Source organism: Dryobates pubescens, chromosome 1 (assembly GCF_014839835.1).
Source record: "Dryobates pubescens isolate bDryPub1 chromosome 1, bDryPub1.pri, whole genome shotgun sequence".
Taxonomy (NCBI): domain Eukaryota; kingdom Metazoa; phylum Chordata; class Aves; order Piciformes; family Picidae; genus Dryobates; species Dryobates pubescens.
In genome coordinates this window covers 65,310,725-65,328,497 of record NC_071612.1, presented here as the reverse complement: position 1 = coordinate 65,328,497, position 17,773 = coordinate 65,310,725, and the positions used below count along the sequence as shown (strand labels likewise).

Below are 17,773 nucleotides of genomic sequence, written 5' to 3'. Positions count from 1 at the left end.
CAAAGCAAACTGGGTAACCTACAGCAGCTGAGATACCTACTCTTACCTGTGGATTTGTCTTTTCTTGCAGAACTTCATTTAATCTTTGCAATTCAAGTACTGAAATCCACTTAGTATCATAGTATCAGTCAGGGTTGGAAAGGACCACAAGGATCATCTAGTTCCAACCCCCCTGCCATGGGCAGGGACACCCCACACCAGATCAGGCTGGCCAGAGCCTCATCCAGCCTGGGCTTAAATACCTCCAGGGATGGGGCCCCAACCACCTTCCTGGACAGCCCATGCCAGGGCTTCACCACTCTCATGGTGAAGACCTTCCTCCCCACCTCCAGCTACATTCCATTCCCCTTAGTCCTATCACTACCAGATATCCTGAGAAGTTCCCCCCCAGCCTTCTTGTAGGCCCCCTTCAGATACTGGAAGGCCACAATTAGGTCACCTGGGAGCCTTCTCTTCTCCAGACTGAACAGCCCCAACTCTTTCAGTCTGTCCTCATATGAGAGGTGCTCCAGCCCTCTGATCATCCTCGTGGCCCTTCTCTGGACACTTTCCAGCACCTCCAGATCCCTCTTGTAATAGGGGCTCCAGAACTGGAGGCAGTACTACAGGTGGGGTCTCACCAGAGCTGCTGGCCACACTTCTCTTGATGCACCCCAGGATCTGATTGGCTTTCCGGGCTGCAGGTGCACACTGAGAGCTCCTGTTGAGCTTCTCATCCACCAGCACCCCCAAGTCTCTCTCCTCAGGGCTGCTTTCCAGCCAGTCACTGCCCAGCCTGGATTTGTGCCTGGACCCTGCACTTGGTCTTCTTTTCCTTCTCATTAGCACAGTGAATTTGCAGAGCGTAGCACTCCACTGAGTGGTCAGCCTTTAGGAAACTTCCATGGTAATGTTGTTTTCTAATGGGAATCCCTCCAGTTGTCCTTCACTAGCAGTACTACAGCTAGTTTATCTGAACAAACTAGTAAATCATTCCAGTCACCTTGTGTTTACTGCACTGCTGCCATTCTAAACAGCATAGTACCTGCCCCATCAGGAACAAGAAAATCGGGTAAAACAAAGCAGTAAAATGGTGGATGAGAGATAACTCTGTAGGCAATGCACTTGGTGTCATTGCCAAAGTCTGTTCCTCCTTTTCTGAAGTAACTGAGGCCTGCTCCTAGGCAGGTTAAGGAGTGATGTTTATGGGAGAAGACAGACATTTAATGCAGGAATTTACTGAGAGAGGGAGCTGTGAGCCCTGGATTTAACACCACTTGGTGCCGGTCGCTGTTTCTTGCCCTGTGTTATGATAGCTGCTGTGCCACTCCTACCCCTCAATGCAGCTGCTTCAGCTTTGGCTGTAAATCTTTAACCCTGAAATCTGTGTCTGCTGGTAGGGTTTAAGAAACAGAATGAGGACAGAAGTCCTAAGTTCCAGGGTGTTAAAATAACTGGCAGAATGAGGATGAGCATTCCAGAATTCCTGTCTTGATCACCACATCTAGTCCGATGGAGCAAACTACAACACAGGTTTTAACCGCTCAGCTGAGAAGAAAAAATCCCCAGTACAGAATGTCAGCAGTTTATACCTGCTTCTCTACTTACTTGCTGGTGAGCAACCTCATCACCATCCAGTCTCGAGGAAAGACACTCATTTTCATCAGGTTCCGAAACACACAGAAGATCTTCAGCAGGAACTCCTGCCCACAGGGGAAAAAAACCCAACAAACCAAGCCATAAAAAATCACCAGCAATCGCAGACTAACCTATTCCTGGCTGTAAGACAGTTAAGCTATACGTGCTGCCCTTGAGCTCTGTGCTCCTAGGTGATTCACCTGAAAATGTGGACACAACAGATAATGGGATACAGCTCTCTTCATTTTGTGTGCTTCACCCATGTACTGAACAACCTGCAGCAGGCTTCTAAAGCTTAACTTCTGTGGTGGGATGAAAATATTGCTTATGTGCATAATCGCGTTTGACTTCTCATGCTGTCATCCAGAGTCCCGGAGTCAATTTGTAGCTATTTTCAAATGTACTGGAACCATAACCATACATTTATGCATTAATTTAAATTAATGTATCTGTCCAAATTCCTTTGCATTTCTGCTACAAATTTGTCAAAACCCCCACACCCCAGCCTGGTAAAACTCCTACATATGTTTTAAAAATAGTAACAGATAAAGCCATTTCTGGCAATATGCAGCAGAAAGATCTCTGAAACACCTTCAACTGATTCTCTGCTCTCAAAAAAACCCCCCAAACCTGAAGATGTTTTTGTTTTATGACTACCTGCACCAGTGTGTCCATAAAGAACAGCCAAGATAAAACATGTCAGGCTGCTGGCCTTGCAAGCTAGGATTTTATTGTTTTGTTTCTCTTCACACAAAATCAAGATGGCACAGAAAGTGGCAGTGCAAGGTTTCCTGAAAAGTGTTCTCCCATTATTTGGGGAGAGGAGATGAATACCTTGGTGTAACTGAGCTACAAGTAAAGCATCAGAAGCTCCTTGACTTCTGACCTCATTTTGGCCTAGATGTAACAGTTCTAAGTGAATATAATGCCTTTCCTTTTCCTAATTGAAAGCATTGTATATAAAATCTTGTCTTTAGTAATGAAATGATTCTGCCTTTTAAGCAGACTGTTGTCAGAGATGCTCCTCTTCCCTACGAAAGTTGAGATAAAAGGTTATTTGCTGAACTTTTGAGGTGTGCAGTTTCAGAAAACGTCAGTGGCAGAAAAGCTACCAGAGAGGTCTGCACCCCTCACCAACCCCTTCAGTTCATCAGGGGACATAATTTAATGTTCCCAAATTTGGGAAGCATGCAGCAAGTGGAGTAGTAAGGTACTGCTTGCCCAGGAAAGATTTTTGTCTGCTAGAGACATGCACAACAATGCCTGAAATTCTATTTTGGCATAAAATGGACACCCTTCATAAGTAAGTGCATGTTCACCTTAAGAGTAAAATGCTATAGGACAACTGACTTTACATTCACCCCCTGCTCCTCTGAGTAGGTTCTACATGGTGCAATAACACTAGCCTTTTATGTCTGAAGATATCTATCTTGGGACTTCAGTTGCTGTTCTGGGGATAACTACAGTGCCCTGTGGTCTTCAAAGTTTTGTAACACACAACACCCATTATAGAAGTAAAAGGAAGGTCCATGAACAGAGTGCCAGTGAGTAGGAATGATTAGCAGAGCAAGGAATGCTGGAGGGATTCCCCTCTGCTCTCCCATTCTGAGTGAACTCCCTACAAACATGATGTTCTGATGTACCTTTAGTTCATCCTTGCTTTGGAAGTTGTCCAGTAAGTGCTGGAAATGAGTGTCTGACATCTGACGAAGCAAAGATAAAAGGCAGGAGACATATTCTCCCTGTTGGCCAAATGAAAAACTATTTCATTCAGACAGTCTGAAATACCAGAAATGTAAAAATCAACCTGGGGTAAGGTATAGAGGGAGGGGTCTGAAATGGCCCCAATGCCTATGAGAGGAAAGCTGACATGCAGAGATTAAAATAGTTCTTGAATTCCTGTCAGTACATAGGGATACAGATCTTGGAGACTCCTGCCAGTTTTAAAGGTCTTTTAACCAATGTTGTACTCTAACAATAATAATTTTAAATGATTAATACAAGCATTAATGACGCGCCCTCCAAGCATGCAATTTTTGACAATCACCTTTTTCAGTCATTTAATAAACTGTCTATCAAAGGTGTGACTGCAGCTCATGCAAACATACCAGGAATTTTTTAAACTACTAGGCTTTAATACTCCCAACTGTAAAGTGATGACAGCAAGACATCAGCTGGGGCTACAGAAGGTGTATGGAACTTTGCAAATACTGGGCTCCTTAGTGTTCACCAAGTTACATGCTGTCATAGCTATAGCGCTAACAGTACTCCAGGAAGATGTCCTGACTAAAGTTTGAGGATGCCTACATGAGCTACAATTACATTTCTGGCCTGCAAAGCAGATGCACCCTAACCAGTTACCACAGTATCCCAAAGTGTTTTCCAAAGATGAGCTCCCCCATTTTACATATCTGAAAGCAAAGCACAGAGAAGTTAAGCAATTTGTCCAAGACAACAAACAAGGCAGTGCCAAGAACAAAAGGACTATGGCTTCTGACTGCCAGTCTCTCACCCAGTATTTTTTTCAGTGACAATCAATTTGGAAAATACAGAAACTGCTTTCTGATCAGATTCCCCAACTGACTGTACTGTCAAACACAACTTGTACTGTCAAACACAACTTTGGGAACAATTACAAGGGGATTTTATACTTGGGACTGTCCCTTCCCCCTTAATTCTTTTTTCCTAATTGGTTCAAGCGTCTGCCCAGAAGTTTTGAGACAGGTTGCTGCACTAAACTTTACAGGGCTTCATCAGGAACAAAGGTGTGCTCTTATGTGTGAGGTGGCATGTGACAACTAACAGTAAGCCAACTGGCAGCAGTAAAAGGAAATTGAGAAGTTACTGGACATGTGCAAGCGAGCGGCTTGTTTTCTGTCAAAAAACCACGTCTGAAAGCTACTGCATGTCTTGTTCTTCACTAGCATTCTCCCATTTGCTACTTAATGTATTGAGCTAATGTGGAAAGGTACCAACTTTTTTCATGTGAGCAGTGTGCCTTAGTGTACATCTACCTCAACAATACCTCTGAGGTTTCGGCCTTTTGATAGAGAGTCTATAAAAAGCCATGTTCTGCACAACAGCTTAACATCAGACATTGTGCAAAAGCTGCATTAGGGACTCTGACAGGCAAAAATAGACTGAAATAGAAAAGGGCAGCAAATGCAGAAATAAAGCTGAACAGCGAAATTCTATTCTTTTTCATCTCTTCCACTGAGTGTCAAAGAAAATATTTTTTCCCTTGGGCTTATGCTGGCAGTCTGGACAAAGTAGTGGCTTTTCCCACTTCTCCCACCAAGCTCAACAGCTCACTTGACCTGTTCCTTTCTCTTCCAAAAATATGCTGCATTGCATTTGCACAAAATCATCAGTAAATATGGACAGAAGCTTTCCAAGGTGTTGAGCAAGGACACTTGTCTACTGAGCATTACAGCATTCTCAGCCTTAGGAATCAGAGCCTGATGCACAATGGCTCTTGGAGATACCTCTTTGAAGATGAAGCCCTAGGCAGCTACTCAGCTAGCACAGGCCTCAAGTTCTAAACAGTAACTCTCAATCACAGCTGCAAAGACAAGAAAGCAACTTGGAAAGCTACCAAAGCTTCCTGAGCATCTCTGTTTCCTGCACACCTCACTAGTGCAGAGGAAGGCATGGATTTGTGGCTTATTAAGGGAAAGAGACAAAGCCCTGGGTATTCATGCAGCAGAGATGATAATGAGGTGCCAGTGGTGGTGAGGGACTGGACCAAAGGTTAGAGAAGCAGGAAATAGAAACTGATTGTTAGTTACTAACAGTGATTTCTGCTGTGCACTGCGGGCAACGCTGCCCTCTTACCGCCTCCTGAGACTGCGATTTACTCATGATTGTAAGCAGAGTTTGTAAAAGCACATCCAGGAGGCTCTCCACCATCATCTCAACCTCCTCCACGACATCTCCCTCCTACAGTAAGTGGTGAGCAAACAGACGGTTAGAAACTGGAGAGAACAGACTGGGCAAAGACAATTCACATGAGTGCTGACAGCGAGCTCTGTAACAGCCGTTCGAAGCGCAGTCACATTCCTCACTGGTACCAGATACCGTTGTGATGCCAGTGTGCGTGTGCCCGGTACCTCCTCAGTGTGATGGAAACATTCAGGGTCACAGCCATAAAGGTAAATCTATAATCTGCATACACTCTAGAACACAATGGGATCAAATTATGTTCAGGAACCTTTATTCCATAGCAGTATTATTTTAACTTATTACCACAATGCCTTTCATCTCGTTCCTTTCAAACTAACCCATATCCTGCAACTGGAAATACACATTGCTAGGAATTATATTTAGCACCATGAGTTTCCTCCTTTGGAGTCAGGGGGGGAAACTTCACCACCCTCTGTTTGTGAGCATTGCTTTAAATGATCAGGTTACCATTTGAGATCAGAGTACTATGATCATCAAAGCTGGGTGTTTAAACTCAGCAGCAGTTTGCAGCACTAAGTGTGATTTCATTGATTGGATAATTTTAGAGCATGCTCTTAATGTGAATCACAAAGTGCTAGTTACTGTCTCTTGCAGAACTACAAGTCCTAGAGCTGTGCAGTGCTTTTAAACTCCACTGACACCTAACTTCTGGGCTTGGATGAAGAAAATTAAAGTGTCAAACTTGGTAAATGCATATGCTTTTTTCCCCTCCTAACAGCAAGAACACTGTAATCAGAATGCTCTGAGTCACACACACAAAAGCAGACCCTCATTTCAGACGTTCTCCTGATGACAGAAAGTTAGCAGAATGTAATTTTTAAAAGGATTTTTACAAAACCTGTATTAACCTATAAAATACCCTCAGTCGTCACTTTACTGAATCAGTGAGGCAATTGAAAGAAAAAAAAATGGAATGAAAATCTAGCAGCAGATTACCAAAGAGCTGGTCTTGATTATGGAGAAGATACTACTGAGGATCCCAGAGCAGATAAGTAGCTCCTTCTGCTGTCGTAGGTGAAGGTGAATGTGGTGAAGAACGACAGGTAGCAGGATGCGCCGGGACTCTGAGGAAGGAAAACCAGATCACAGTTCTTCCGAAAGAAAATTCCATTCCAGCCTCATCCACAGCCTCTTGGCATCTAAACTAACCTACTGATACACAGCACCTCTGACTGGCTGGTGCAGCTTCTACTGTACAGATTGTAGGACACTGCGCTACTAAGGACTGTAATGCAGCAACAGCGCATCAGAAGTTCCTGATGCAGTGTACAAGCTGTTCCCAACAGTGACTTAGCTTGGAAACAACAGATGTGAACTGCTACTTTCTATTGGTGATTTCTTTTGTGCAAACCCTTTCTTTCCAGCTATATTGTCACAGCTAATAAAGCTCCTCCAATATATATCCCTCATGGAAACTGAGTAATTCTTCTCTTTCAGCTAGCTTACAAACTTGAATCTTATTAAAGAAGAGAGAGCAGGTAGCAGCTGCAGAAACCAGTAGCCAAAACAGGAGAAAAAGTGGCAAGATGTCAGCAGACGGACCAGTAGGAGAGACAGGAGGAAAAGGCGTCATCACCATATGGGAGGCAAGAAAAGAGAATGGATCTTCCTTTAATTGCAAGGCCTGAAGAGCTGGGAGGATGGGCAGGTGAAAGGTAACTTTGGAAACGTCCCCATTAACCTTCATTTCTTCTTGACAATGATACTGACAGCTAATGATGCTTTTAGCTGCTGCACAGCACCATGACATCTCACTACAGGGTCAAAAACCAGAAAGAGAAATGTTTCGCTCAAACATTATTATTAGATAAAATTGACTGCTTGTTTCACAGCCACCTCCAGACTAATTACTTGTTCTCTCCACTCCTGCTTTTGGAGATGAATTTCAAATTTAAAAAAAAAAAAAGAAAGTTTATAAACATGATGCTGTGGTGTTGTCATTCTCACCTTGCAGTGAGTAATGTGAGTGCAGTAACTTGAGATCCTCCCCACAGGGAAGATAAGCCCAATGGTGCTTTTTTTATCTTCCACTATTACCTTTATAACTTCTTTCATTCAGACCTTTATGTATGATATAAACTCACACTCTTCAGCCCTTCTTCATCCAGTCTTTAGAAGCATTACTCATATGTTGAGACAAGGAAATGTAAGTTTGAATGTAAAGATTAAACATACTTTAAAAGAATGTGGTGGGATTCTCACATTACTTTATCTCCCCGTTGCTCTTTCTCAGACAAGCTGGAAAAGAGGTTCCCTTCCTAGCCATGACAACCATAGAAGAGCAATACAAAGTATCAGCTCAGATTTGGCACTTCTAATAATTGATTTGTTCATGTACATATTTTTATCAATGTTTAGGGACCAGTTTATCCACAGTGGAGCTCTAAACATTTTCTACCACAGAGAAACTCAGAAAGTACCTGCAGTGAATACGTGCAACTGTGATGCTGACAAGAGAAATCATTACCACAATTATTGTCATCCAGCAATGAATTATTTGCAACAGAGTGACTGCAAAATAATGTGAGGTGTTCCCAGCCTTAGCAGCAAGACCTAGCTTCAGACACATTACCTGAGAAAGAGAAGAGACGGCTGTCAACAGTGCGCGCGATGGACTGCAGCTTGACGACATCCATGGACTGCCCGATGTGCACTGTGCTGGGCATGCTGCCCAGAGTGCCCCTCACGAACTCTGCAACTTCCTGCACAGTGAACATCTGCAGCAGCTCATCAAAGATAGCAGGGAAGGAGTTCAGCAGAGCAGCCTGAAAGGAGGAGAGGAAGAAAATGAAAATTCTGAATTCTGCAGCCACAGCTAAAAGCAGCAAAACAGAAACAAGAGCAGAACTGAATTAAGGGTCTGCAAAACGCTCCTCAGCAGTGCGCTATGGCCGGTGCAGCGCTTGGCAATACCTAAGGTTCACAGGTGAACAAACTGTAGTGTGTAGCACATAAAAAATCAGTACTAGGCCTTGAGCACATGCACACTGCAGAGCTTCCAAGGGCTGTATTTTAGGACAATGAAAAAGGGGGAAAACCCCAGCATCTGAGGTACCAGAGAAAAAACAGAGTCCATTTTTGCTCATTTCCTTTTTTTCTATAACTATGAAATTTGCTTCCCATTAAGAGAGCTCCATACAATTTTTTGTACTGAGCAGCTATGTAAGGCAGCTAAACTCCTCACAAAACATTTTGAAGTAAAGAACATGCTGACAGACCCTTAACCACAGGGGTTATGTCATGTGACATTAGAATATCTCTACAGCAGGGGGCAGGGAATGTGATTTTGTGTGGAAGAAGCATCACATCATGCAAGTGAGTGTGCTCGTGATTCTTGCAGTAACAGATATTTGCAGTAAGCTGGAGCTATCCTGGAAGGTGTTTTTTAAGGTGCAGAAATAGTATCACTACTACAACAAAAAATAATCCAACTCTTCATCTCCCACTTTTTCAACTTATTTTTTTCCTAGCAGTAGAGAATTCTATGTATAGCCCTATCCTCCAGCTCCACACACTTGGTGTCACACCTAACAACTGCCACACACCTCTGATGCTTTTAGATTCTTTTCCCCCTCTACATCCTAACTGAAGTCCATTACCTGTTTCCTCATTATTAACTAACTGAATTCCTGATGGTTGCTTTCCTGAACTGCCACGCAGCCTGATTTTGAGTCAGCTGCCTTACTCTCATGCACCCTAGTCCACCTGACTCCACCCCACCACTTCTCACTGTCTCCATTTCCCTGGTCTGAAGCTCTCTGCACAAACCCCATTCAGATTTACCAAATTTTGTTGCAGATCTTTGTTCACTTTGCTCTTCCAGAGCCTCACCACCTCTCAGTATTTTCTATTCTGCAAGTTCTCCTTTTCCTCATGGATTTTGGTGTCGTTTTCTCATTGCATAGACATTTCTGTACCTCTCCCATACTGGCCCTAGCACTTGGCACATCTTTCCTAACCCCAGTTAATGTATAGCTTCTCTCTTTGCCAAGGCTTTCCTCAAAGCATCTTCTCCTTCAAACGCCAGTGATATCTTTGAGCTAAGTTATTTTTACAACTAACACCACAGAGCTCATTAAGTCATTCTGAATATAAATTTACCTCTTTCTTCTTCGTGCTTGTTATCTCTCTCAACATCTTGTCTTGTTACAATCAATTCAGATTACACAAAACCCCACATAGCCTCCTGGGTGTTGTCACCTATTTGTTGCTACATACATACAATGTACTAACAAAATAAACAAATATGAATCATTTAAATAGCTCATGGTACTCTTGGAAGGCTGTAACAGCCACAAATCCAGTCATCATCTTAACCTTTGGGATAATACAAGTGAAATTAAAACACAGGCCAAACAAATCCTTGCAATGGTTGTCCTGAACTTATTTCTAACTGTTGCTATAAAGCAGGAGATGTTCTGTGGTGATTTAGGGTATTCAGGAGCATTCTAAGGATATGCAAAGGATCTCTACAGGAAGATCTGGAGCTCTCTTGAGAAGCAGCTACATAATTTCATCGGTTCCTTGAAGGTTCCTTTTTTTGTACAACACCCTAAAATATGCTGGAACATTACTCATGTCAAACTAATTACCTGGAAGGAAGGACATAATCAGTTTTAATCTCATTGCTGGAAAGAACTATATTGAGACCTCTCTAATATCCTGGATGAGAGGGCAAGTGAAAAGCAAATGATGTTTGTTAGGGCCTCAAGCCTTTCTGTTAGATACTTAACAGTTGCCCAGATTTCCAGAACTAGTACATAATCAAGTTGGGTCTCCTAAATGATTTGATGCATAATATTGTATCCACCCTCAGTACCATCTCCTTGGCATGTGGATGCCATAAGCTGTTCCATCAGCAGCGAAATATTGCACATTTACTAATTTTATAGTACCAGGCACTTAAACATTAAATTCCAGTTTATATGCAGGAAAAGAGGGTTTGGGGTAGGGAAAAAGGATTAACTGGGGACATCCATGACGAAACACTTGTGTAGTGCTGAGGATCATTACTTACAGAATTAAATGATGGCCTTGAAGTACCGCCACATTTTTGTGGGGCACATGTCCCAGCTCCGCTCGCCTGCCCTCCAGGCTGAGAGGCCTATGGGGCAATTGGGATCAAGGGGCAACATAGTGGCAAGGGGGAAACAAAAAGTAAACTTTTCAAAGATTCAACCAAGACAGGCTTTGCAAATTACAGAAGTCCAAATTAAGAAATTTCGTAGCGAGAGAAAGGAGAAAACAAAACCAAACCAAACCAACACCAAACCAAACCAACAAATAAACAAACAAAACATCAAAGAGAAAAGGGAAAATAACTACATCCTCAAATTTGCTCTCCCTCTGTATTTGTGAGCAACTGGAAAACAAACAAAGCACCCTAAACAGACAGCACTCAGAAGATGCTCTTTCCATTCACTGTTATATGCCTGCAAAATTCTGTGCAGTGACTTCTCATGTTCCTGGCTCATCTTATCATACCCACTAATGGGTGATTAAATAAAAGATTAGAGCAGCTGTTCTCAAAATCTCTCAGAGCAGCTTCTTAAGAGATCACATTGCTGGCAGCTTCCCTAACCAGTGCAGTCACTCTGTTTGGTTGCAAGGATCACAGCGACTGCTTCTCTGGCAAACTGCAGGTGTTCAAAACATCTGTAAACAGTTAATTAGTGATTACAAATCACCTGCATAATGTCAGGAAGTTCTAGGTGATCCATTTTGACATTATCTGAGCTGAGGCACACACAACACATTTGACATTACTATTTAAGACTTTAAAACACAGAAGTGTATGATGTAGTACAGTGATCTTTAAAATATGAAATCAAGCAAAACAGCATCCTTACTCACTTGGAGTGGTATGATAGGCCCACAGGAAGCCTTCATGAAGCCCTCTGGGCCATATTCAAAACAACATGTTACTGTGAGTGTGGGTGTCACAGTATGCTTATGGTCAGGCTCCACCTGATTCTGAGCATCATTTTAGAGGATGCTGAAATTCACTTTATCTGACTGTGAGTGCATGAATCGAGCCTCTCTACTGTGATGCTGCTATGACCCTAAGCATTGACTTGAGCTACTATAAATAAGGATTTAAACTTTCTTGAGGGAAACCATAGGACATGTGAGTAAGACAACCCCAAGACTTGAAAATACAGCCTACTTCTGTGCAGAACAAAAACCTGCATCCTCATGTGACAAATCACTTTCCTCGAGAGTGCGCAGTTCAGCTCACCTGTACCTGCAGAGTGGCACAAAACTGCCATCTAGTAACATCAATTGGCTACAATTTTCAGCATCACCAGCTCTGTTAGAGGGGAACACTCCTCTAACCAGCAGTTAATCATCACATGTCCAAACAGATGATGTGTGCAGAAAAGAGCTGTCTTTTGGTTTGCCAGTTAAAATGCAGAAAATAGCAAACCTGTGTGAAGATGAGAGTCTCAGAGCTCCTGCTGTCCAAGCTGAGCACAAATCTGATGGACTGGAAAAGCTCCTGGATGCTGGAGCGGAACTGTTCCTCCTCCATTCCACAAGTAGCTCTGGAGTAAAGGATCCGAGATTGGACAATGAACTTGAAAAGATATTCCAAGGCCTTAAGGTGCAGGAGAGGAAGGAGATTAAGACAGAGAAAAAGAGAGAAAGAAAAATAAAGGAGCTTTAAAGAGAACCAGGAAAGAGTTTAAGTGCATAACAACTAAATTCTTCAGCTTTAGAAAGGAGAAAGCAAACCAGGTTTTGTAAGTCATATAATTCAGTTAAGAAGAGCTACTCCTAGGCAAGTACCCATGCTTGGCCAACAGTCTGTGCCACTGGTATGTCCCACTAACAAAGGCAGTAGCCATTTAAATTACAGACAAATTAGTGTTACATAATTTGAGGGATAGCTTGGTGAAGGATCAGAGACTTGTTGTTTTCTCATGACTTGGCACGATGCCTCTACGTGCTTGAAGAAGCTATTCTGCTGTTTTCATTCCATTTTTACTTTAATTACTTAACTAATCTAGATTAAGGGCAGTGGACTGTTAGTGGAACAGAAGAAGGGTTACCTGGAAAAAGGAGAGTCTATGTTACAATATGATGGAACAGCAAGGTGCAGCTACATTTCTGGCAGCTACATGTGTGAACAGAAATCAATGCAGATGCAGAAAGCAAAGATGACAAGAGTGGCAGGTGAAGCCCTCTGGCAGCACACAGCAGCAGCACTGGAATGTCTTTTTGCTTCCAGCTGTGGTAATTTAAAGTGTCTTTCTTTTACCATCACATGTGAAACTTAGAGAGCACCCAGCAGAGGGAGAATAACCTGCACAGAAGATGCCACTGAACACTGTTACACAATGTGTGATAGATGGTGCAGTCGTGAAGGACTGCAAATTGCATCTTTTTGTAGTGGAATGATAATTTGCTCGACCACAGGTCTAGATTAACTCTGAATTTTCAACCTAACCATTTTTTAACTAAAAAGTTGTAAATGCCGTTACTCAGAGCTCAGTGTTTTAGGCAGCAGTGTGATGAAGAGAAATACATTGTTGTCTGCGGCCTTTAACAAGCGTACCAAGCCACCACAGCCACTCTCAGAGCAATGCAGCATTCCACACAGCAACAAGGCCTTTTTGATCATTTAGTGTGCAAAACTGTCAATGCTGGAATGTACAAAATCCCAGTGACATTTAGACTTCACTCCTTCCTTTAGTGCTTAACATGATATACCATTAAAGCATGATGCACAGTTTGATGATATCCTCAAAATTCAGCACAGGAAACAAACAGGCCTGAAGCTTCAGCAGTCATGGTCTCTACAGAAACATTCCACTGTATCTGCTGGGAAATATTCTTGTTTCACTGCTAGGAAACTGGAAGTTAATTCAAACACACATTTTGCTCTCATCAGGTATTTTTGCGCCCAATAAGATGCCACTCACAGAACCACCACAGAATCTGCATGAATATGCAATGTTAGGTTGTAAGCTTTACACTGGTACAGTACATTATTTATACTCCTCCCAGTGAAGCTTCCTTACTCCAAAGCACGTAATCAGGAAATAACACTTTATATTTCTGGACAGTTTCCAGGCCAAGGTCAATGGGTTGACAAGAGTCAGCTCTTTAAGTTTGGCATCTCTGCTGCTGACACGACATACAGCAAGGCAAGTGCTCGTAGAAGCTGTTTTATAGGTTTGCTGTAGACAATCATAACTCTAACCTGAAAGCCCATAACTTTAATGTGAAGATTATGTTTTGCAATGAATCAGAGCATTTATGTAGGAAATGGTGTAATTCTGTGTGAACTGAAATGGCAAGCCTTCGGAGACATTCCACAGCCTCAGCACAGGCATCCCAAACTGTTGCTTAGAATGACCCCCACAAAGGCAGTCAGCTGAAGAGCTGAGATGGTAAAGACACAAACTAAGTCTTGTTAGCACAGGTCAGCACTTGGACCAACTGACTAGTCACAAAATCACAGATTTGATGCACATATGTGCCCAAAGACCCAGAAGGGCACTGAAAGAAAATTCAAGCTTCCTATTATATTTGACACAATAGAAGACAATCAGTCTAAAATTAAAACAAGTTTCTTAAAGACACAGTTTGTATCCATGTGCACACAAGAGGTGAGCACACACCACTCACCTGTGAGCAGCAACTTAAGAGACTTCACCACATGAAAAACTTCAGTGGATAAATAGCATCATAACCTTACTGCCTCTCAACTAAACAGTCCTTAAGTTCTACCAGTGGTGCTCCAGGAGCGAGAAGAAAAGGAGTAAGAACTGTGCCTCTAGACAACAACTCTCACTCATAATGAGTATCCCTCCTTTCCTCTCTGAATGACTGTCCATGAGCATGTTTACTCTGTGAATACAGGAACAGCACATGTCAACTTGCACAGATTACCTGGTGGCTGGTTGCAATGTCCCTAGAGAATTAAAGCCAGAAGACCACTATGACAAAAGCAGCATCAGTTAGAAGCTTCTATGATAACACAGGTTAAATATTGGATAAATATCTGGGGCTATTCTGCAGCTCTAATGGATAAAGATACTCTTCAGAGACTGTAGTGTCACTTGAGCCTTCAGGGATTATGTTCAGACAACATTTGATGCTTTACTGTACCACATAAATGCAGTGGACAGTTCTGGGGACAGTACAGCAGCATATCTGGACTTAACTGCTGTAGAGATGAAGAGACTGATTAATGCAAACAAAAGGCAAACCATAACTGCTGTTCAGAGTACGGACCGATGAATCAACCATGGACAGAGAGCTGCTTTAAGAAAAAGCACAGATTAATTCCCTAACTCCAAAACCCAAGGATTACTTTAAGAAAGAATGTGAAATATGTAGAATGGGCAACCTTCTGATAAATAAGAGCGTATGTAAAGAGGATTATAGCTTTGAAGGTCTGAATCTCTGTCAGTGTTCTAACCCAAGTGAATGAAAGCCATTTTCAGTAACCTCTGAGTGTCCACAATTCAGAAGCAGCTGTCAAATTTCTTCTGTCCATGTGCTTTCAGAGAACAGCACATCTGCCTCAAGTACCAGAAATATTTACTATGAAGTTTTAAGAAAAAGAAGTGCAAAGGTTGAGGTTTTAAGAAATAGGAGTGCAAAGGCTCAAGTGAAGGTACCAAGTCAAATCTTGTGAGAGCAGATGGAAAGACCTAGGGGAAAGTTTAAGGCATCAGGAACAAAAGGAACAAGTCCCACAGAGAGAGTGACTATGGTGGAACAATTGTAATTACATCAGCAGCTTTCTGGTATTCTTAGAAAAAGTGAGACTGCAGAAAATGTAAATCACCAAATAGAGCAAATATTTCTGAATTAGGTAACTACTAAGTCCAGAGACAGACTGGTCTCAGGAGCAACAGACTGACATTTCTTTTCTAAATTCTGTGTAAAACAAGCAATTTGGAGGAGTCCCCAGATGCAAAAGGCAGGCTGGGAATGAAATTTCCAATCTCCCACTGACCATCTTAGTGGCTGGCATGGCTCAGAAAGCATGTTCAGGGTTAAGGAGAAGCCAACTGGGAAGACTAACCCTTTGCACATCACTGATCCATGTAAAGCCCCATAGCAATAGTATCCAGAACCCAAAGTCTCTAACAATAAAGTCTGATACATGTTCTGTGTGATTCTGCCTCAGAGGAAGCAAAGATCTTGCTTTTTTTTCAATAGGTTCCTCAATATAAGCAAAAATCACCTACTACTGGAAGGTAACTGAAGCTGAAAGGGTATCTCCTAGAAAAATTTTCTAAGTTTTGCCACAACCAGTAGTAAGTAAAAATGTGTGGAGCCAAACATGGACACTTAGAGTCTCTGGGGAGGCAGAGGGAGCTGTGCCTGGATGCAGCTTCTGTGGAGCTTGTTATAAAGCATAATAAAGGATGATACTACTGTATTCTAGCAAGGGTAGAGGCTGTAGCTCCTCTGTGTTTCATAGATGTATTTGAGAATTAAGTGCTGTCTTGAGGGAGGGAAGTAATTCTACAAACAGTGTAGAACACTGCTTGCTAATGGCAAGATTGAAAATTAGAATCCTGTGAGAGGTCTGCAAACTGCATATCCACCATGATTTTACAAGGGCAGTCAAGAGCCAAGAGTGCAGAGATAACTCAAAACTTGCTTTAGTGGACTAAGTGTTATGGCTAATTCAGGGATAGGGTGGAGAGCTCCATCTCCAAACATCAGAAATAAAATCTGGAAACAAAGAAGGAAATCAATCACTTAATGGTAATGGAAGAAGATAAAGACTTTATTTGGGCCTTCAAGATATACCTGCAAAGTCAGCTGTCTGAGTAAGATGTGACACCAGTGTCAGTGGTACAGGATGCACTGTTAGGTCTGCAGAAACTCTGGTGGTAACTGTAAGTGCTGTGCTTGGAAAGGCTTGGGAACTAAAGAGTGGTTTGAGAGGGAAGAAAACTTTCTACAAGTCATTCCAGGTAGAGATCTCTCATTTCTTAATTGCAATAATTTCTTTGTAATTAAAAAAAAAAAAAAGAGATGGATGAAAACAGAAAGGATGCAAAAGTGGCTAATTAGATAATTCCTTGGGAAGGACAACTTTGCTCCACTTTTGCTATTCCCTATGAACCTGTAGTTGAAAAGTAATACAAAGAAGTTTCTAAGTATGTCAATATCTAGCAAGACAAAATAAACACTGGAATAGTGCCCCTGTAATTATCAGGATATGATCTTAACAGATACAGGAAGGGGGATGGTGGTGGCGATGCCAAACAACCTAAAGGATTCTCAAAACTAAAATTACTTCCTCAAGAATCTGACTAAATTAAGACTAAAGGAGGCAAAACAAAGGACAAAATTACCAAAGAAAGAAAGAAAGAGCCATAACAAAGTGTGAAATGCATACCGAGACACAAGAGGAAATATATTTACAAGGAACAAGCTCTGATTTTCCCCAAATGGTTCCCAAACTGAAGGAGCAGTTTATGTATGTGTGCTCCAAGATGCTTCATCTACTTGTGCTGACGTGAAAAAGAGCAAAAGAAAGTGCTAATCACAAAAGGACTTTTCTGCACAAGAGTGAATCTCCTCCTAAAACTAAAATTTTGGCGAAATACTCAAAAACCCCCAAATCCTGGTTCAGCTAGTGAGCTGTCAGAGCCACACTACCCTCGATGTTATTGGCAGCTCCCCCAGCCCTTCTGTACTCACGGATGGAGCAGACACTTTCACTGAATACATACTCTCATAGCCTCCTGGATGTGGTCCTGGCGTACAAGCTCAGCTGAACGGTCCATGTACCACTTCAAACATCGGATCAGTTCTCTGGATACAACAAACACAACCTTCAGCACCCTTCTAAAACTGGTCAGGCAACAACATGTTGGTTTTAGGGAGCAACCTATCAGTCTCATTTCACTCCATTTCAGTGGTCAGCTACTAGCTGCTGAATTTACATAACATATACCCTTAAGTTTCAAAGCCAGAAAAGAATTTCTTCTTTGTAATTGACTTAGAGCATGGAGAACACTAAGAACACATCAAAAAGATGTTATTAGAGACATAGCTTTGATAAAGGCATGCAATGTGGTTGGAAGATCAAAACATGTTTTGTTTTTTTATTTAATGAGAAATCCAGGCTGTCCTCTTAACTAATAAGTTTTTAGAAACTAAGATCACAAAGAATATACAGGCATTTATTTTGCCTAAGTCCACAAAACTATTT

At 42.0% G+C, this 17,773-nt stretch overlaps 1 protein-coding gene across 11 annotated transcripts in view; it reads right to left on the bottom strand.

Moving 5' to 3' along the window:
- Window positions 1-17,773, bottom strand: part of DOCK3 (dedicator of cytokinesis 3) — a 223,582-nt gene that overhangs the window by 48,104 nt on the left and 157,705 nt on the right. For 7 of the 11 annotated variants that reach the window (XM_054167554.1, XM_054167600.1, XM_054167564.1 and 4 more), the window contains exons 22-29: window positions 17,292-17,373; window positions 12,008-12,178; window positions 10,598-10,684; window positions 8,153-8,345; window positions 6,517-6,644; window positions 5,410-5,556; window positions 3,261-3,359; window positions 1,588-1,682 (exon numbers count right to left, since the gene is read on the bottom strand). In XM_054167554.1, the coding sequence (XP_054023529.1) occupies window positions 1,588-1,682; window positions 3,261-3,359; window positions 5,410-5,556; window positions 6,517-6,644; window positions 8,153-8,345; window positions 10,598-10,684; window positions 12,008-12,178; window positions 17,292-17,373 (1,002 nt within the window). The remainder of the gene's footprint in view (window positions 1-1,587; window positions 1,683-3,260; window positions 3,360-5,409; window positions 5,557-6,516; window positions 6,645-8,152; window positions 8,346-10,597; window positions 10,685-12,007; window positions 12,179-17,291; window positions 17,374-17,773) is intronic. The other 4 variants (XM_054167586.1, XM_054167627.1, XM_054167592.1 and 1 more) reach the window with 2 other exon arrangements.